Source organism: Staurois parvus, unplaced genomic scaffold, assembly GCF_062004578.1.
Source record: "Staurois parvus isolate SC_StPar_1 unplaced genomic scaffold, SC_StPar_1.0 ptg000347l, whole genome shotgun sequence".
In the NCBI taxonomy this organism is placed as follows: Eukaryota; Metazoa; Chordata; class Amphibia; order Anura; family Ranidae; genus Staurois; species Staurois parvus.
The window spans coordinates 5,028,116-5,049,535 of NW_028318143.1; the positions used below are offsets into that span (position 1 = coordinate 5,028,116).

Consider the following 21,420-nt stretch of genomic DNA (forward strand, 5'->3'; position numbering starts at 1 on the left):
TACCTTCATCAGAAGACGTCCACCTCCTTTCATCAAAAGATGTTTATCTACCTTCACCAGAAAACATCCATTTCCCTTCACCAGAAGACATTCACCTCCATTCACCAGAAAACATCCACCTCCCTTCACCAGAAGGCATATGTTTCCCTTCACAAGAAGGTATATACCTTCCTTCACCAGAAGACGTCTGTCTCCCTTCACCAAAAGACATCCACCTCCCTTCACCAGAAGACATCCATCTCCCTTCAACAACAAACATTTATCACCATTCCCCAACAGATGTCCATCTCTGTTACCCAGCAGACATCTGTTACCATTCACCAGCAGATGTCCATCTCCTTTCACCAACAGAAAACCATCTCCCTTCACCAACAGAAAACCAACAGACATCTATTACAATTCACCAGAAGACATCAATCTCCTTTTACTAGCAGGCATCTATTGCAATTCACCCTCAAATATTTATTACCATTTACTAGCAGATGTCCATTTCTGTTTACCAGCAGATATCTATTACCATTAACCAACAGGCGTCCATCTTTGTTCACTAGCAGCCCACTATTTCCATTCACCAGCAGACGTCCATCTCCATTCACTAGCAGACATCCATCTTCTTTCACCTGCAGGCATCTATCTCTGTTCACCAGCAGACATTTATTACAATTCACCAGAAAGCATCCATCTCACTTTACTAGTAGACATCAATTACAATTCACCAGCAAACATCTCTTACCATTTACCAGCAGACATCTATTACCATTCACCAGCAGACATCTATTACCAATCACCAGCAGATGTCTATCTTCTTTCACCAGCAGACATCAATTACCAATGCCAGGAGATGTCCATCCCCTTTCACCAGCAGACATCTCTTACCATTCACCAGCAGATGTCCATCTCCATTTACCAGTAGACGTCCTTCTCCATTCACCAGCAGACGTCCATGTCCTTTCACCATCAGACATTCATCTCTGTTCACCAGCAGATATCTATTACAATTCACCAGAAGACGTTCTCTCTTTACTTACAGACATCTATTACAATTCACCAGCAAGCATCTATTACCATTTACCTGCAGACGTCCATTCCTGTTTACCAGCAGACGTCCATCTCCATTCACCACCAGACATACATCTCCTTTCACAAGCAGAAGTCCATCTCCGTTCATTGGCATGTGTCCACCTTTATGTACCAGTGGACATCCATCCCCCTTCACCAGCAACATGCCAACCCGGCAGTAAGAAAATCCTAAACAAATAAAGTATGATTTAGGTGAATGCAGCCATTTTAATATTTTATTTCTGGTAGTAGTAGATCACACTGGTCAGCAGATACTTCCTTTACTCCTGCAAAAATTATAACTTAGATGGAATTCTTCTTCGGACACTGCCAGTGATATTTCCATAGGGCTTGTCTGAGGGCAGCAAGACCTGTTTAAAAAATATCAGAGAAGCTATTATTTATTCTGTGCAAACAAATTAAATTATGGAACAAGAAGTAAGCAAAAGCATGAAAACTACATCAAGAAATTCTAACTCAGATAAATTTTACACTTCTAACCACAAGAGTATTGAAGTTTGAGATGATTTACCTCATCCTGGTTGCTTAGGCCAAATTTGCTGAGGTCAATAGTAAAATAATGCTTGTTTGGTAAAATAACTTCAATCTCTTCAATCTGAAAAAAAAATACTATTGTCAAAGATGTACAAATGAAGGAAAATACACATGATGAGTTCAATTACTGGACACTGCGCCACTAATTTCAGGTGCGATTTGCGAATTGAAATTGCATCTAATGAATGTGAATATCAGTGTCTTAACATTTGCGATTTGCTGCAGCGTGATTTCTAAAGTAGTTCTTGCATTACTTTTTTCTGCAGTTTTGTTGCGATTTCACATACATAGAATATAATGGAAATTGCACTGGAAATTGCAAGAAATTATTGAAAATCTTCACAAATCGCAATAAAGTCTTCATGAATCGCACCTGAAATTGCGCTGAAATTGCACACAAATCACATGATTTTAAATCTCTGCAGTGTGACCGGTGACTAAAGATGGGATAAATAGAACCAAACAAACATATTAGTTTTTTTTTCTAAGGAAAACATACATTTTTATCAAGTCTCTGCAATGTCCTTTTCTTTACAATTCTATTAATTGCATTGAAAAAGCAGAAGTAATGGCAGGGAGGTGCTTTTCTCAAAAGAGGAACTATTGGTGTTGACTGCAAACTGGGTTACAGGTTAACCTCTTGAGTGTGAGCTTGTAATACTCCTTCATTACCACGCCACTTATCAGTTTTCAGTGCTGTGATAGTTGGACTGACAATCATGCTCTGTACAAAAAAATCATTTTATATTATTACTATAAAAAAGCCAACATTTCGGAAAAAAACGTTATAACTTTCTGTTCTAAAACATCAAATAAAAATGCCAGGTACAAACACCCTCAAAATTACCCCTAATGTGATCTGATTTCCTTGCCCAAATTTTTTGGAAATAAAAATAATGCAGTATTGAGGTAGCATAAACATGGATCCACCATTAAAAAAATTAAAATTTGTGGAGTAGGGGGAGGGGGCTCAATCAGTGTAAGTGAACCATGCATTTTACTGCCGTGTCCACTTTAATATAGAATATATGAGGTAAGGTGTGGTTATGAGAGGGGTGGGGCTTATTTGGTATGCTTTTTTATTCTGAAAAGTCAGTGTAAACACCCTTTTTTACTTATGGACAGAATACCTCTGGAATCCGGCCGAGACCCAACATTTGGATGTCATAAAGAGTCTTCTGGATGGACGGAGAGTACTCCCCTTTATCATACGGTCCAGCAAATTTATCCAGGATTATTTCCTTCATGGTTTGCCTTAAGAATACAAAAAAAAAAAGACAGGAATTATACACTCATTACATTACTGTGTATTATATAGAAAATCACCTCTTTTGAGTGACAAAGATTATATTGAATACCAATATTCAGGTAATGAACAGCAGAAAAGCTGAATTCCAGGCAGAATGCAAAGACACAAATGAATACAGCTCATATACAGCAGAGCTCAGACTAGGAGAACACCACAAGGAGCCTACCTGTTGTGCTGCAGTGCCTATATGCAAATAAGGAACATGCAGAGAGGGGGAGAGAGCAGAGTGACAGAGAGATCAGCTCATCAATCTGCTCCTTCTCCTTCCACTATCCAATCACAGGCTGGGGAAGGGATAAGACCTATAAATGTAATTTAACTGAAGCAGATGAACAAATCAGGTCACCTTCCCTGCCAGACAGGGCTGCGTGGTCTAGCAATACTAATCTCTTAGCTGTTTGCCAGGAGTTCGGCTTTTTTTCTTTAACCCCTTAACATTCCTTTAAGTGGGCTTTAATGCCCAGGAGGTGGCATGGTTTCTGTATCATGTGACCGCTGTGGCTCTTATATCTGTCCCATAATTGAGAGCTCATCCCAATGGCTTCTGATTACAAGCCATCGTTGAGAGCTGTTGGATGATGGCTTGGTCAGTGTGCTGGGCACACACTGTGAGTGCACTTTAAGGTCCATCCACACTACTCCATTAAAAAAATGTATATGCTTTTTTGCCCCATTTTCTGAACTTCTGACTCCAATCATGCCCCTGTGAAACCTGGGCATGAAATGCACCAAAAACTTACTGGATTTTGCACTGCACCCACATTCGCACTAGTATTCACATTAGCATGAAGAGTTTCATAGGATTTAAAGGGATACATTTTCTCATGCATTTTTCTTCAGCTTTTTTTACCCCAAAAATACATGAAAAATGGATCAGTGGTAAAGGGCCCCTAAGCACACAACCTTAAGCCACCATGAATGCTTATGTGTAGCAGCTAGGTGTTAAAGCCCATCTTTCTTGCTGCCCCATATATGCATCACACAGCCACCAGGAAGTAACTTGGTCAGCAAGAGGTAACTGTATTGAATAAAATTATGATTAATCTAATTTACATTGGATAGATATATAGATATCCTCAAGGTCCCCCTCCTCAAGAAGACACATGTATACGCCCGTCTGAAGTTTGGCAATGAACATCCAAATGATTCAGAGAAGGATTGGGAGAAAGTGCTGTGGTCAGATGAGACCAAACTTAAGCTCTTTGACATTAAATTGACTCGCCGTGCTTGTAGGAAGAAAAATGCTGACTATGACCTAAGATCACCATCCCTACAGTCAAGCACGGAGGTGGAAATATTATGCTTTGGGGCTGTTTCTCTGCTAAAGGTACAGGCCAACTTTGCTGCATTGAGGGGCCAATGGATGGGGCCATGTATCATAAAATCCTGGATGAGAACCTTCTTGCCTCAGCCAGAACACTGAAGATGGGTCGTGGATGGGTCTTCTGAATGACAATGACATAAAACATACCGCCAAGGCAACAAAGGAGTGGCTCAAGAAGAAGCACATTAAGGTCATGGAGTGGCCTAGCCAGTCTCCAGACCTTAATCCTATAGAAAATTTATGGAGGGAGCTGAAACTTTGAGTTGCCAAGCGACAGTCAAGAAACCTTAAGGATTTAGAGAAGATCTGTAAAGAAGAGTGGACAAAAATCCCTCCTGAGATGTGCAAACCTGGTAACCAATTACAAGAAACATCTTACCTCTGTGCTTAAGTCATGTTTTGCTTGGGGATCAAATACTTATTTTACTCACTGAACTGCAACTCAGTTTATAACATTTGTATCGTGTGTTTTTCTAGATTTATGGTTGATACTCTGTCTCTAGCATTTAAAATGCACCTAAGGTAAAAATTATAGAACCTTCATTTCTTTGTAAGTGGGCAACCAAAATCTGCAAGGGATCAAATCATTTTTTTCCCCACTGTAAGAGACACTTCACATTGATGGTAAGTACTGTCCCTTGTACTGATTTTTAATTTTTTTTAATTTTGATGAAATTCAGGCTTTAAACAACAAAAATGGCAGCTTTGGTTTTTCTATGAAATTATGTTACTAAACATCCTTTCTACAAACCACTGTAGGAACACTGAGCATTTGCTGCGTGCCAGTCATGTAAGTTCTTTACGCACCATTTAGAATCAAAGTTAACCCCTTGATTGGTGTTGTATCGCCATTTGCAGTTGACCACAGTGGAGAAGCAGCGGTCTCTCGCGTCTTGGAGTGTTGTGAATTGATCCCTTAAAAAACCTTCAAACCCAGACTGCGTTGTCTTCAAGACCCGAAGTTCTTTGATGCCAGAGTGAATCACTGGCTGACCTACACACAAGCCAGAAAAGAAACACAGGAAAAAGAATATAAAGAATAATCTATCGTTAGTAATATTGGTGGTATTAAAAAGTATATGGCCATAGACTTGATTACTGTAATAACAGCATTACCACTGGGAATAGTTACTGTGGCATTGGTGACTGCATTAGCCATGTAATTAAAGATAAATTCCAGGTATATGAATACAACCCAATTGAAAGTGATATTAAAGATTGCTGGCCCAGATATCTGTTTTTTGGGTGGCTCCTTTCACTTTCAGGGTTCCATGGGGCCACCCATTCATGCAGACTCCCAGGATCAGCCTATAGGAAGATGTGTGCATGTTGCCTACACCAACATTTGAAAAGGACAGAAGGCACAAAGGTCCTGCCACTGGCCCCTCCTTCAAAGTAAGTGATTGACAGTGGCTTCCAAAGCAATGTCCCAGCGCTGAGCGAACTATTGGCGCTTTATAAATACTGTATAATAATAAAAAATAATAAAATGTATCAGAGGCGTCAAACATGCACATTCACACTGGGCATGCTGGGACATGTCGTCAAAATGATGCTAATATTATGGCAATGGGCAGAGCGTTTTTTTCAGCAGGAATGCTGGGGAACGTCGTTCTGGCACTTCCAGCACTAAATGTATGTAATGTAAGGTATGGTGTGATGTGCTGGAGTGTCTATTGTTGCTGGCTGCTGGGAGATCTATTGTTGATGGGGGGACCTAATGTTCTGGGGAGGTCTATTGTTGCTAAGGGAGTCAATTTTTGCTGGGGGGGTCTACTGTTGAGGGAAAGGTCTATTGTTGCAAGTTGCTGGGATCTATTATTGCTGGAGTGGATTTGATCTATTGTTACTAAGGGGTGTTTTGTTGCGGGGGGGTCTATTTTTGCTAGAAATGTGTATTGTTACTGGCTGCAGGGGACTTATTTTATTTTTTCTTATTATCATTAACGAATTCCATACAAATTACTTTGCACTACAAAATGATACTTGGCCCTGTATTTTCTAAAAGGGGCAATACTAGGAGGTGGGTAGGGGGTGGAGACAAGGCATGACTTGGAAGCGGGGAGTACCTGCACCTATTTTCTAAGAAAATAAGCCCAGGCAATAGGTGTGTGCATTTCCCAACAGGAAGTTCAGGAAAGCAGCACACAGAAGCCAAGAGATACAAGAAGGGCAATGATCAACTAGTAATGGTTTTCATAATCTCTAGGAATTGATTACTTTAATGTAGTATGCAAATGATTGCAGACTTGTTGTAAAAAAAAGAAAATTGCCTTTAGTACTACTTTAATGAGTTAAGAATGTAAAGAGAAATGTATTTGATATACAACTAGAATGTGTACCCGAATCTGGCTTGACATCAGTCTCCTGTCATCATCTACACAACAGCAATTAGTCTGGAAGAGGAAGGGGCAGCAATAAGACTCAATCAGGTTCTGCTGCATGCACATGTGCTGGTGGTGGAAGATAGCAGAATGAGCAAAGCTGGTGACTTATTGGTGTGTTGCTGCCCTTGCATTGTCCAGGCAGCAGGTGGGGGGCACAGAGGTGACAGCCCTACATTCCTGAAAGCAGACCTAGCACCAAGTTAAATATACTTACCTTACACCCGGATTCTGCTCCAGAAAAGGTGACATCACAGTCCTTCCTGCACAATTCAGGACAAGACTCTAAAACAGTGTATTTGCAACATCTCACGAGCTACACTATATGATCCTCAGCATTCCCGGGACATCAGTGGAAGGACCAGGGCGGACTGATAACTCATGGGGCCCCCAGATATATATCTATATGTGTCAGTTTCAAGGAATTCGTAGGACTTATGTTATCTATCTATCTATCTATCTATCTACCTTAAATATGAGTAGCTCTTTAATAAACAATCTATAAAATAAGTTAAATTATCTTTTCACTATGTATCTAAAGCCAATTTTTTTTTTAGTTTCATATAAAGCCCCTCTTTTGATTTTTTTTGTGTGTGTGTCTCATTGGGGGGCTTATTCTTCACTTCCTGTCTCAGAGGCACTAGAGGAAGTAAGAAGAAATCCCTCTTAGGCAGGTGTCACCTAAAAAGATGTGAAATCAGAAGTTTCTCTATTTCTGTGCTGGTGACTAGGGGCGGACTGACAACTCATGGGGCCCCCAGGCAATAGGGGATCATGGGGCCCTTGTGTCCTTGCCCAAACTCAAAAAAGCCTATGAAAAAGGTACCAGGGGCATCTCATGGGGCCCCCTACTGACCCCGGGCCCTCGGGCAGTGCCCGAGTTTCCAAATGGTCAGTCCACCCTTGGGAAGGACTGTTACTGTACATCACTCTCACATAGGCATTGCTGGCAAAAGTATATTTTCTAACTTTCCCAATGGATGCTTTTTTTTAAATGTGGAATGCAGAATTTTTACATAGGGTGGGGTGTAGACCATGTTTTGCATTTTGGTGCAAGGGCTGCTTAAATTCTAGGTGACTTCACCATCCTGGATGGCAGAGTTGTTTGAATTACAAAGGTAACTGGACAAACTTACAAATTCCCTGACAGACAACACAATTCACATAAGTGTATTTCATTGTTTGTTTGACATTCTGATGAGTAAGGCAACTGCAACATTACATCCTGTAATTAATTATGCCATTAATGGGCACAGTAACTGTTAGGACTTATGCACATAGGACGTCCATTTAACCCCCTGAACGCCTTTTCTCCTGGCAGGAGAAAATCTGTAGAGAAAACAAGGCTAATGCCCCGTAAATGGAATCCACTTGCCAGAATGTGAATTTATTCACGCCATTGGAATGCATTAACACTCAAATGCACCTAAACACATCTAGCATTAAGACACATTTACACATGTTTAGGCGTGTCTAGCTTTTCTCAAATTTTCAGCTCCTCTCCTGAATACACTTCGTGGTTTTTTGTTTTCAGTCTGTAAATGCTTTTTTTAAAATACGCCTATAAATACCTATGTGTGCATGGACACATAGGGTAACATAAAGGTGAAAAAAAAACCACCAAACGCCTTTAAAACTGGTGTTTTTTAAACCCTGTGTGCATGAGGCCAAACAGCCACAATAACTGCTGCTAATATAATAACTGCGGCTCTGATAAATACAGTAAAATTCATATTGGTTACTGTAATAACTGTGACATAAAGCCCAATACTTCCCATAATCCTTTCTAAACTCATGGGCTACTATATATCTAGGAGGTACCAGTTTAGTTACTATTTCTGTGATCAGGTGCTCTGTTCATGGAAGTTGTTCCAGTTCCTGAACCTGTTACTTATTACCTCTGTACTTCTGACCCACATTCGGTGTTATGGTCCCTGTGCGTTCTGTCCTCTGGGTTGTTTATTCTGATCTTTGCTGAATAACCACAACTTGGGTGAAAGGTACACAGAATACACATTATTAGTCATTAGAATTTTAAGTACAGTTTGGCAATATTAGATTTGGCTAGCTGGATTATATTAGATTTGGCTTACTATTGCCCAAACCATAGGTGCCTGCCCTTTACGGTTGGATTTGCTTTCCATCTCTGCCCAGAATACCTAGAGGAGGTTGTAGTTTAGCTTATGCATCCTCAAGATCATTCCCTAGAACAAACTTTCTCAACCTCAGGGTTCCTCCAGAAGTTGTTAGGGTTCACAATGCAATGAGCAATATCTGCCTCTCTGGTAAGTTACCAATGACATCCATGATCTTTTTTTAGCTATCTGTAAAGAATGGAAATCTTCCCAATGGCCGCCATGCTAATGTACTGTGAGCTGTGGGTATATTCATTTTTGACAAGGGTTCCCTTGGGTTCCAAGGGTTCCCTGATTTATTCCTGAAGGTTCTTTCAAAGGTTCCTTTATGTGAAAAAAGCTGAGAAAGGCTGCCCTAGAAGCATCTCCAAGACTTGCCTATGCATTGTGTCCTCTATATCCATTCACTGCATTGCTTTGGGTGGCCATGAATTCTTCAACACATGGGTAGCTTGTTGATGGAGCAGCCAAAGTACCCCATGAAAGGCTTAGAGCAAACTTGTAAATATTGCATTATTTATAGAACAATAATGTTATTTACTAACTTTGTGCCCTCAAACCCTTCCTGAGCACCCAAGGCACCTCCCAAACCTTAAGGTATTATGATGTCTTTAACTTGGAGCTTCACCCATGCCTCTCCTGGTCACCTATGAATAGGTGAAAATGCTGTTGCTGTCTGTTGAGAGATTTGCATTGGTTAGTTTACAGGTAGATGGTAAGGAATTGAAAGATACTTGCTAATCTATGCTTTTACAATTTCATGTGTTTGAATAGAACGCCTAAATGGCCAACACCTTCCACTTCAAAACTGGTCACACTGCAGCTGGAATGCTCTATGCAACAGCTACACTGTTACAGTTAGAAAGCTCTTACTGACTGCTTGCAATTTAAAGGACATTGCCTTTGGTGAGGTTTTCTTGTAATAAATACCCCCACAGTGCTGATTACAGGCAGCCTAGTCCTATATTTACTTTCAACTCTGTTCCAGCAATGTTACTTTCAATAAGGTCCTAGCAGTCCCCCCTTTATACTACTGTAGTGCACTGACCCTCACAGGTGCTGCTGTTAGCCCCAAGTTCTATTCCTGAGTGGGTGCAAGCAGTCAAGCACACAGTAATTCCCCAGTCACAGAAACAACCAGTCGGCAAGTGTCTTTTTAAAGTGTAATGCAGATTAACCTTTGTTGGGGTGTAGGGTGAGCCTTGCAATACTCCAAATTTAGTGCAAACAAAGGACTCTCTAGGAAGTAGCTAAACTCATGAGGTTAGACCTTTTGTAATAGGAGGTAGTGGGCATACAGCTTAGGGGACTCCCACCTTGGGAACAGCCCTGAGCCAGCAACTCTGGAACAGTCTCTCTAGGACTGAGCAGCAACAGTCTCTCTAGGATCTCTCACAGGCCTCTACTCACTTTGTCCCTGTGTACATGGATGCCTCCCTCCAGTACCAGCTGGACCCTGTACCATGAGCCTCCAGGCCAGATCCTCAGCAGACATTCTCCACAACTGCTCTCACCTGCTTAAATATAGGCCCCCCAGCTGTCCTTGAGCTGGGACCTGGTTGAACCTCCGGCAGTTTTCAGATAATCTGCCCAGGAGGGTAGCAGCCTATCCAGACTGGGTCTCTTCCAAAATGACAAGGACCCTGTTCCAAGCCCCCGATTATACATATACCTCATCCCCCTGCTGGTCACTTTCTTGACCAGGGATCGGCTGAGGCTGTTTGTATATTCAGCCAAGGGTCTGCCTCTTCCAGCCCACTGTATTCCAGAACTTACTAGAATACAGGGGGAAGTAGTTAGGCCTGCAACCATCAGGACCCAGAACAGACAAAAGCAATCAAACTCTGCTCCACTGGAGGAACCAAAAACTAAACTTACCTGATTCTGCTAGCAGCTTACTAGGAAGGCGTAAACACCATGACTAAACTTAGTAAGTTGTAGTTGTCCTTTACACTATAGCAAAAAAAAAAAGGTTTTCTGGAAACCCTATGGTTCCTCCAGAGCTTGCTAAAGGTGCGTTGAACAATAAGCGATTTCTGCCTCTCAGATGAGTAACCCCTGACACCAATGATCTTTTTAGCTATCTGTAAGTAGAGGATTATTCCTAATGCCCACAAATGTAAGGAGCATTCTCCCCCTGACCATCACACTAATGTACTGTGAGCTGTAAATCTAATAATTATTAGCATGGGTGCCCTGGAGCCAAAAAGTTATATTAAGGGTTCCTCCATGTTTAAAAGCTTCTCAAAGGCTTCCATGTGTCTTTCTCCACATTTTAATGTGGACAAAACTATCCAGCAAAAGTAGAGTTGGGACATATCATGCAACAAGAGTCAGATCATCCAAAAAGCAACCCAGGGGCTCGATGGATGTCCGGAGTCCTAGAAACCCCTGCAAGTTTTTTTGGGGGACATAAATGATGTACTCTGCCAAATGATGCAGAATGTTTAATTTTATCAATGCATAAAACAAATAAAAACAGAAATGGACACTTTCCAGTAGAATGACACAGAATTACATTATTTTTATTCATCCTCTAAAAATGCAAAAAAAAGATGCTCTAAAAGATGTCAGTTCTAAGGTGCGTATGTACGTACAATGTAATATGAATCATTCTATTGTTATTGTGCACTGCAATATAAAATAATTACAATTTACAGCAAGGTACATAAAAAAAAAGAAACAAATCAGCTTACCTCCGCGCTTTTGTTCCACTTCACAAAAATGAACACCTTCCGATGAATAGATAAATGCATGAACATGCTGCACCCCATCCTACAACACAGCAGAGACAGCAAATCATGTTTTACGTGACAAGCGTCAGTTCTATGGTTGTGTGTAACAAGGTTGGAGAAACACAAGGAAGGATGCTTATCAAGCAACTAAGTCACAGCAATAGGCTATATGCACATGGGCTATTTGGCCTGTCACCATCAAATCCTGGTATTTTGGGGGGCCTGGGAGGCACAGGTGCAGCGTCCAACCCCGGTACCAGCAGCCTGTCAAAATCTATGACAGGCTGAAATACACAGTGGCTGGATACTGAATGATATGCTGAGCGGTATGATCAGGACATGTGCTTTCAGGGATACATACCTCTAATGCAGAATTCCTGCATTCTGAGCAAACAGCACTGAATGTATATGACTCTAAAGGTGAGTACCGCTTGACATGGCATCTAGTCATTGCAGATTTTAGCTTGTCATAGATTTGACAGGCTGCTGATAATTGGGCTGAACGTTGCACCTGTGCCTCTCAGGTGCCCGAAAATGGAGGGATTTGAAGCACATAGGCTAAACAGCTTGTGTGCATGAGGCCTTAGACACATATGCATTGCAAAACAGGCTGCCACTCATACAGCAAAGTATATAAGAAGTGAATTTTGCTACTTCATTGCCAGAAATCTTGGGCCAGCCAACTAAGATGATTTTGCAACGGTCTGTGAGAGATGTAGATGAGGCAAATCTTTACTCAAAACACAGGACAATTAAAGCAAAACTAAACACCCCTCAAGGCTAGAATGAACCCCTGTGCACATGCGTGAAAGTCACATCATTCTGGTCCAGCCAATCAAGATGGCCAAGGATCCTGAGCTTGAAAGAAGACTGAAGAAGTCAAAGTAGTGCAAGGAGGCAGGTTTGGTTCTGCTTTAAGACATGGTCAGGGGCAGGTTTTATATTGGTACGAGAAAATCTGTCTTACTTCCAAGAGGGGACTGAGCTGGGGAGCAGGGAGGTATTTGCCCTGTGGGCCACTACTGGTAAGATATAATGGATTGCTTCCTCTAAGTGAAGATACTTCATCATTCAAACACTAAGCAGATCAAAATCTGCAGTTAGTGACACATGGTGGACACCTTTTACCATACACACCAATCACTGCGGTACCATGGCACACTTTCAATGGTTCACCTTCTTCAGTCCACAGAAAGGACCACTTGGTTGTGTCTGCTCCCCAGGCCAAAGGATTCTGCTCCAATTACTGCTCCTGTACTGTTTAGCAATACCTTGCTGTGCAACAAAACTCATAAATGTCACACATGGTCTGTAGCCTTTGTATTTAAAGTCTTGTTTCCTCTGTGACTATTGGAATGTTTTTCAATGACATAATACAGACAAGTCATCTTATTTTTAAAGTAAATCCAATCATGATCACTAAAATCCCCTTTAACTCTTTTTCAAATATACAGCTTTCTTTGAAAGACTACCAGTCATGGTCCAGCGGGACGCAAAAGACTTTTTTAGGCCAGAGGTGCCAAAACTATGGAAGGGACATTGAGGGAGACTGGTGTATTAATGAGGGCACCTTGATTACACTCCGTGATTAAAATTGAATGCTGTAGGCTTCATATACAAGCGGAAAGTGGTTCCAGCCCAAGATGCTCCCAAGGAGAGGAGGTGGTAATGGAAGATGGCTTACAGATTATGTGCTGGTGTTCTGCGCTCAAGTAACAGCTACTGAACATCTATTCCTGTGCATGGCATTCCGCTACAAAGAATTCTGTTAGTATGTCAACGTAATTTTAGATGTCACGGCCATCTTTGAGAAGTTACAGTGCCGTGTTGACAATATATTTTATGTGTGGACATTCCTTTATTCTTGAATATTCTTGAATATTAAAGCCTATGGCTATGGATGTCATGGGCGGGCCTATGGCCAAGAGTTTGACACAATATGGCAAAGGGCTTCATTCACCAGCAGGTTGGTAGCTGTCCTATCCAAGGAGATGTGGGGCTTGCACAGTTTGGCGCCAACACACAGCCAATCAGAAGCCCCCTTAAAAAGCTACAGTAAAAATCATTGAAAGGCTGAATGTGTGCACAGGAGGTGGTCCTTAGGCTTTGAGAATGTGGGTGATCAAAGATTGTGGAGTTTCTCCACACTACAGGTGTGTGTAATGTCCCTAAACAGGAGGCTGGTGGATGGGGCCCTTGGCCAGCATGGCTGTTGCTGGTGGTGAATCAGGGGCCCTGCATATATACAATGCAAAAAAGAATATAAAAAGGCGCAATAGAAAACTAAATGTCATCCAATTAGGGTAAACATCTACTATACAGTAATCTAGGCCACATCCCTATTCCCATCTATTTCAGTTCCTCTCTAATAAGTGCAGACAGCCCTTCCTTCTACAACATACTTTATCACTGAATTCTTGTTACTTCCTGATGTGACCAAATTTGATCAAACTTGTATTTGCTCAGTAAACCATTTGCATAGAGAATGTGGGCATTTCCTGTCTCCTCCGGAACTTTTTGCACAGCACTGTGGTTTTTAAATGTGCAGCTGTTTTTTCTTCAAGCCGCAGTAGGGCCCTAATTCTGATTTAAATCTATACCCTTGTGCTGATCACCAAGGGGTCCACTGACCACCTGGCTTAAAAAAAACACAAAATACCACACATTTATAAATCCCTGCAATATGCTGTACAAATATGCATTGCACTCTGCTGGTTTTGGGAATCCAAAGCTGGTGGAGCCCAATGGAAACTAAATAGAGCAGAGACAAAAGAAAAGCCTGGAGTAGAGTCCAGTCACATGATCTGTCAAATCACATGACTACCGTATCTCTCCTCCAATCACAGAGTTCTCTCTGTTACATCAACTTCTTCAGAGTGGCCAGCATTTTTATAAATGGAGTATATCAATATCTACTTTCTACAATAAAATGGTACCACACATTCTGAGCATACAGTGAACCTTACATCACTGGACTAAGCTGAGGCCAATTTCCATCATGGTGAGGTTCACTGTATGCTCAGACTGTATTCAGATGGGCACCATTTTGATGTAGCATTGAATGTGCCTTGATAAACTGGTATTCAGCCCAACCAGCACCTGCAAGCGGTAAGGCCAGTAGGCTGGGATAATGAATCTGGGACATCTAAACAGTATTGTTTCATTTGGTTTTGGTATAAATTGTCCCCCAAGTATTAACACCTGATCACACAAATGCTGAAATAAATCAACTTGCTAGCAAAAATTAAGTACTGGTTTATGAGTAGTGGCATCTGAATGGGTGATATAGGTCATGTTGGACCGTTTACCCAATTACATAATTCAGGCATAGGCTATCTAGATACCTTTTCAATGCGTCTCCAGGGGGCTTCTTCGATGTAAGTTCTTGCTTCTGTAACATGGTTGAATGACGTCAGGAAATGATTACAAAGTTCCAGAGAGAAGTCCTCAATGGTTTTTATCTAAAGCCAATATATAGATTCAGTATACAAGGTGACCATATACCTTTATGCAAACTAACTTACAAGGCAACTCGTTTTTCAACATATTTCCTTTTGTAAGAGAAGAAAAGGGTCAAGACCAGGGAAAGTAGTAATTCCTCTGTTAACCTTCAAATATACCATCTTGCTCAAAATTCTTTCATCAGAAGTAGTTAAATAATGAATACATATGTTTAATGTGCTAAGTTTACAGTATTATCTATAATATCTGCCTGTGTTTCATCATATTTCACCATGGACGGCTTTGTGCTCTGTAAACAGAACAACTATCAATTGGACACATCTGGGACAGCCTATTTACTGCAATAATAATCCCACTTATTTAGTTATTGTTAGTCCCTTGAATTAAGGAGTCCCATTTGCTGCTGTTCCCCCAATCCCCCCACTCTAATCCCAGATTCCCAGAACAAAGCACGGAACAGAGTCATGGCGGAACCACATTCAAAACAATCAAGACTATCCCGACAAATCCGGGACAGTTGGCAAGTATGTCTTTTTGCCACTAGATTGAAGTGTTGGTGGAGCCCTGGCCACCAGGGTGAAGAATAATTTGCAGACATTTAGGGGTTTATTTACTAAAGCTGGAGAGTCCAAAATCAGACTCCCTTCTGCATAGAAACCAATCAGCTTCCAGGTTTCATTGCCAAAGCTTCATTGAACAAGCTGAGGTTAGAAGCTGATTGGTTTCTATGCAGAAGGGAGTCTGATTTTGGACTGTCCAGCTTTAGTAAATAAACACCTTAGTGAGGGCAGCTCTCTGTGACACAGGTGAACTCAACAGAAGTCACTGTAGTAGTGATGCAAAAAAAGCCTAACTACTGTAAGCCCAGGCCAGGGTGGTGAGACGCCCCCAAAAGTTATGACAAGAAGTAATGCAGGGGCAGCTCCAGGAATGAAGGTACTGCAGCCAGTGCTGCTTTTTTATTTTCATACTTGCTGGGCCTTATTTTTTTTTAAAGATGGAGTTAACCTTTAACCCTAATACTTTTTTCACCTCAAAGGAAGCTTTTTCTGGAAGATATAGTCTACAAGATAAACTCAACAACATTGGGGTTACCCTTGATGACTTCTCATTCTGCAAGTACTTGTTACCTTTCAGATGTTTGAAAGTATCCAAATAAGGATCTGTGACTTGTTTAATCTGCACACTTGGTACAGATCAGTGTCTGAAAATGTATTGAAACTAGAGGGTCATCATAACAGCCAGGCAACTAGCATTTTCACAATACAAAAATCAGCAGCAATCACATCATCATATCTTTCTTTAACAAAAGTTTACTTTATATTAAGTATTACTTCATTTTGAACATTTCTGAAGTCAGTATGAAGAAGGATCAAGATGAATTACCCCTTTAAATTTGGCTAGAGCGTAGATGGTGTTCTTCACTGTGTCTGTTGGGATGATGTCAGAATTATCCCCATATAAATAATCCTTCTTTGACTGGAGAGTGAGCTGAACAGAAGCCTCAATTTCTTTAATAAAATGTCCATTTCCTTCTCTTTTAATCTGGAGAACTTTCACTGCGTTCTTCCCATAGCCAGTGCGTGCAAATTCCACATCTGAGTCCTAAAAGATATCAAGGTCAATGTAAACCCAGGCAATAAAATCTCACAAAGATTCAACATGTTAATGCAAATTCCAAATTAACTTTAAAGAGCTTTAGATATGTAACTTTCATGAAAAACAATACCTAGTGACAGGGGCGGACTGACCATTTGGAAACTCGGGCACTGCCCCAGGGCCCGGGGTCAGTAGGGGGCCACATGAGATGCCCCTGATACCTTTTTCATAGGCTTTTTTGAGTTTGGGCAAGGACACAGGGGCCCCATGATCCCATATTGCCCGGGGGCCCCATGAATTGTCAGTCCACCCCTGCCTAGTGATCATACCAAAAGACCACATTCACATCTAGCGTAGCGGGAACCTGTGTTCCTCTGCACGTTTTCACAGAACGCACATAGGGCTGATCCTATGCACGACAGGTGCCAAAAAAGCGACAAAACTTTATTCAGGTGTGAAGCGTAGTGCGTTTTCTTAACGCTCATTTGTATCACATTTGTCATGCGGCAAAACATGCGTCTGCTAACCACGGTTGGGGTGGCATTACCAATTATTAGCATCGCCTGTCAAACTCACCCATTGAGATCAGTAGGGCTGCACTGCAACTATGAGCTCGAAGTTGTGGTGTGATCCTGCCAAGTAAAATGGTCATTCAGCCATTTTATGTATGTAATCAAAATGGAAAAGTTTTAAAACTGTCATTAGCATTTTGATAGGGGGTAGGTATGAATCACTGATAACAAAATATAGGCAGATTAAAAATATGTAAAGCCAGCATTTCATATTCTTGATATGTGCCTGCTGTACCATGTACCTGTATGAAAAAATATCCTGTTCTCTTTTTATTGCTTCCTTTGTGTGAAATCCCTGGTGTTCCTGCCAGTCCCTCTGCTTTCTTATTAAACACTGACCACACTAGGCATGAGAGCACAGCATGGTTAGTTTTCTGGGTGTGCTGGGAACTCAGCCTGCTATCCTCTAATGATCAGACTTGTCCTGATATGCTGCCCCCTGCACAGCCATTCACTTGGAAGACCAGTGTGCTGCTGTTTCTCCTTCCCCAGTTCTTATGCAGCTGAGGGTATGTAGTCACTTATAAAAAAAAAGGGGAAAAATATATTTATAATGGGTTTTTTTTGTATCTATACACAAATTATTTGCTTTTCATTTCTATTTTAAACTGAATGATTTGTTTTACAAGGTGAGGGTTTATGTATACTTTATTGTTCAGTTTCAAATTTCAGGGTCAGGATCAGGTTTATATCCAGGGTTTTGCTTGGAATTAAAGTGGCTGCAAACTCCTACTTATACCCGGTTAAATGACCAGCCCCAAGTGATACACAGGGATAAAGCAAACTGTCCTTCATGTGTTGTACCAGAAGGAAGGGGGTTCTGGGGTTCTGAAGTCACATACTTAATAACATAGAGCATGAAACTGAGTGTAATCTGAAACCTGAGTGGAATGGGCACACCCCCCTCTACACAGTCTCATAGGGAAACATGCACTGTCAATAACCTCTGGGGGGATCAGGAAGGAGTTTTTTTCCCTTGCAGGAGCAAATTGGATCATGCTTTGCTGGGTTTTTTGCCTTCCTCTGGATCAACTGTGGGTATAGGATTATAACTTTTTTTTTTAAAGTTGAACTGGATGCCAGGCTAACTATGTAACTAGGTAATGTAACCTGCTGTGTGCTGGAGAGGGGGGGGGGGGGGCAGGACAGAGGATACACATATCGCACTTGATGCTCTGGATAGAGGGAAGCACATACTATAAAAGGATATGCTTTGTTTATTTTTCATTTCACAGGTTTAAAGTGGCTTTCACAGCATCTTGTACATCCTTTCACTGTAACCAGGGGCGGACTGACCATTCAGGCTCTCGGGCACAGAGTCAGTAGGGGGGGGGTCCCATGAGATGCCCCTAGTACCTTTCATAGGCTTTTTTGGGTGTGGGTTGAGTGTGGGCGAGGACACAGGGGCCCCATGATCCCCTATGGCCCAGGGGCCCCATGAGATCTCAGTCTGCCCCTGCCTGTAACCTCTCACAATTTGCCTTTGGGAACAAGGCGAAGAGCCAATCAGTAAGCTCCAAATCAGTCCTACTCAGAACTTACACAGGTGGGAGCTCCCATGCATGCCACGCGTGTATTCAAATACTGAATAGAAGAATGCAGTGATATTCCATTGCCAAGAAGCAGCACATCTTACTACCAGTCGCTCTTGCTATAGATCCACCAATATAATTGATTACAGGGTTAGCTAATAGTACCTGAACTATCATGCTTATCCTATGGCTTCACTACCGAATACGCTACTGGTACTGAACAAGCATGCACCCAGTGTAGCAAGAAGAGCAATCCAGCATTTTTGTTGCCAGTCACTGGCTAATAGTGAAAAGCAGGACAGCCAAGAAGCTGCTATAATACATCACAGCCCTTCTTGGATTGTTCTGTTCTTCAATTGTTCTATTTTCCTCCATAGCAATGAAAACCCCCTTCTGATGCCGTAGGGGTGCTGCAAGGAAACACTGAGCATAATCAGGTGTTAATGCTGCCCTAGGTTCCCTTTCAATCCAAAAATTTCTATTTAGATCTCTCACCGTCTGTTACTAAACTCCCTCTGCTGCAGCAGGAAAAGTGAAGCTGGATATACATTAGTAGAGTTTAATTCTGCATTTTTCGTTAGAAGAACTGCATGGGAACGTTCATTCATTCAGTGGGACCAAATCGGCAACCGTTTTTGTCTGCAGTGATGAGAAAATTCAAAGGAGCAGAATGGAAATTTTTTTTTCCAAAGTCCAAATTTCCAACAGTGTATGTAGTTTTCATTCGGTAAAGTTAATTCATCCCAAAATAGGATGTTAAAAGCGAACTAAATCTTTTGAATGACATTTGAGCGTTCTAAGAATTTTTTCGCACAAATTTTTGATCGTAATTCTACTAGTGTACACCCACCTTGAAACTGGCAATAGATGAGTAGAAAAATGAACAAAATTCGAACAAAAATAAAGTTTTTCGACCTAATATCTGATGGCCCTATCATTGTTATAAAAAATTTGAACGGAACTTGAACTTTTAAAAAAATGTTTTTAATTGTTTTCAACATTAAACAATAGGGTTGATTTACTGAAGGCAAATAGACTGCACACTTTGCAAAATGCAGTTGCTTCGGAGCTTAGTAAATGAGGTAGAGCTTTACCTTGCAAAGAATACAAAATCACATGCAAGGAAAATTAAAAAACAGCATTTTGGCTTGCACATGATTGGACGGTGGAAGTTAGCTTGGCTTCTGGAGCAATTGCAAAGTGCCCAATCTATTTGCCTTTAGTAAATCAACCCCATTGTTTTTTCCTATTCACTTCTACTACTTCTACTGCTCATGTGTATTTCACTTCTTTTTTTTTTTTTAACTGTTGACCTACAAAAGATTAGAAAATCGTTTGTTCAAAAAAAACAAACAAAAAAACAAAATGTTAATTTGTTCATTATGTATCTTGAAACAGAAATCAACTGTCTCAGTAAGTACACTAACCATGCAATCTACCGACTCAATTTTTCATTTGATTTTCTATCCATCTATGGTCAGCTTTAGACTTGAAGTCAGGGAAGTACAGTCCTGAACTCTGGTTGGGAGATCTCTTTGTTGGAGTCCCCAAGAGACATAAGTCCCAGGTGATTCCACCTATCAGCAAATTTCAGTTTTGGGTGAATCAGCCGTTTAAATGCATTTTATTAATTCATTATTACCTAGCAGTCTCATATTTCTCTCTTTGATCCTACCTTCAATGGTCCGGAGTAGTGATGTGCCATTCTTCTTGGATGTCCAGGGACACCGATGAACAGAGAACCTACAAGTATATGTGCCCTGTACTAGGTAGTGGTGTGAGGGGCTTGTCAGGGACCGCCCAATTGTATTTTGTCCTGGAGCCAGCTGCTATTTGCTTAGCTGAACCGCTGGTTCTACTCATATAGTAAAATGATCGGTTAGAGCAAGTTATCATTTAACAACACTGTTTAGACAATATTTTCGGGAGTTGAAAATTAACTTGTCTAGTTTCTCAATACTGATTGGCTAAGTGACCATGCTCCAATTTCTGCATTAAATGAGAAAAACCCAAAAAATGTTGATTAAGGACATTGTTGATGAGTGGAACCTGGATTTAAAATATATAACCAAAAAACAAAAATGTAATATGCTGCTGTTTACCGGTTCTCAGATGTGAAAGTTGTAGTTGTTTTTACTTTCTGAGATTTTTTTCCTTTACTTGGTGATCCTGCCAGAAAAGCATTTCCTGTCCAAGAGTGACAACACTCACCGTACTGTGTCAGAACTGAAACAACCAATACTACAGAAAGCTCCCCTCTGTTTGTCTCCATAGCATAGAGGTGGGGGATATGTAGTCCTTAGAGATAACTGAGAACAATATAACTGATAATGCCTTCTGCATCCCCTGCATGTCCAATCCCAACATTTTCATGCACCGGGAGGCACAGGGGCAGTCTCCCTATTTTGACTTGCCTGCAGAACATAATAAAATCACATTCCACCCTCGTAGAGGTTATTAGAACATAATATTACAACATAGATCTTTAGCCTCCTGGCTGTTCACTGGACTGTTTGGCCAGTGTCCAGTCTCCACTCTCTCTCTACTACATTTTAGTAATAAGGTGTGAGAGGGTGTGTTCACCTATTATTCATACCACCCAACATTAGAAGATGAGGGGCAACCTGAAAATGTGAAAACATGCCGCACTGTCACGTACCTGATTGGAGACTGAAATGACGAGGTCGGCCTCACTTGTGTCACTAGCCCTGACCCCACTGGAAGTGGAACAGAGGGTGTCTAGGAACCAGGGGG

The 21,420-nt window shown here is 41.2% G+C and overlaps 1 protein-coding gene across 1 annotated transcript; it reads right to left on the reverse strand.

Moving 5' to 3' along the window:
- Window positions 1–1,262: 1,262 nt before the first annotated feature.
- On the reverse strand, window positions 1,263–20,500 carry LOC149456796 (uricase-like). Its single transcript, XM_089684361.1, has 8 exons — window positions 20,342–20,500; window positions 16,350–16,568; window positions 14,846–14,962; window positions 11,463–11,541; window positions 5,055–5,241; window positions 2,745–2,868; window positions 1,592–1,675; window positions 1,263–1,430 (listed from the first exon to the last, which is right to left on the reverse strand). Exons 1-8 carry the CDS (start codon window positions 20,369–20,371, stop codon window positions 1,356–1,358), a joined length of 915 nt encoding a protein of 304 aa, XP_089540487.1. The 5' UTR covers window positions 20,372–20,500; the 3' UTR covers window positions 1,263–1,355.
- Window positions 20,501–21,420: the final 920 nt, after the last annotated feature.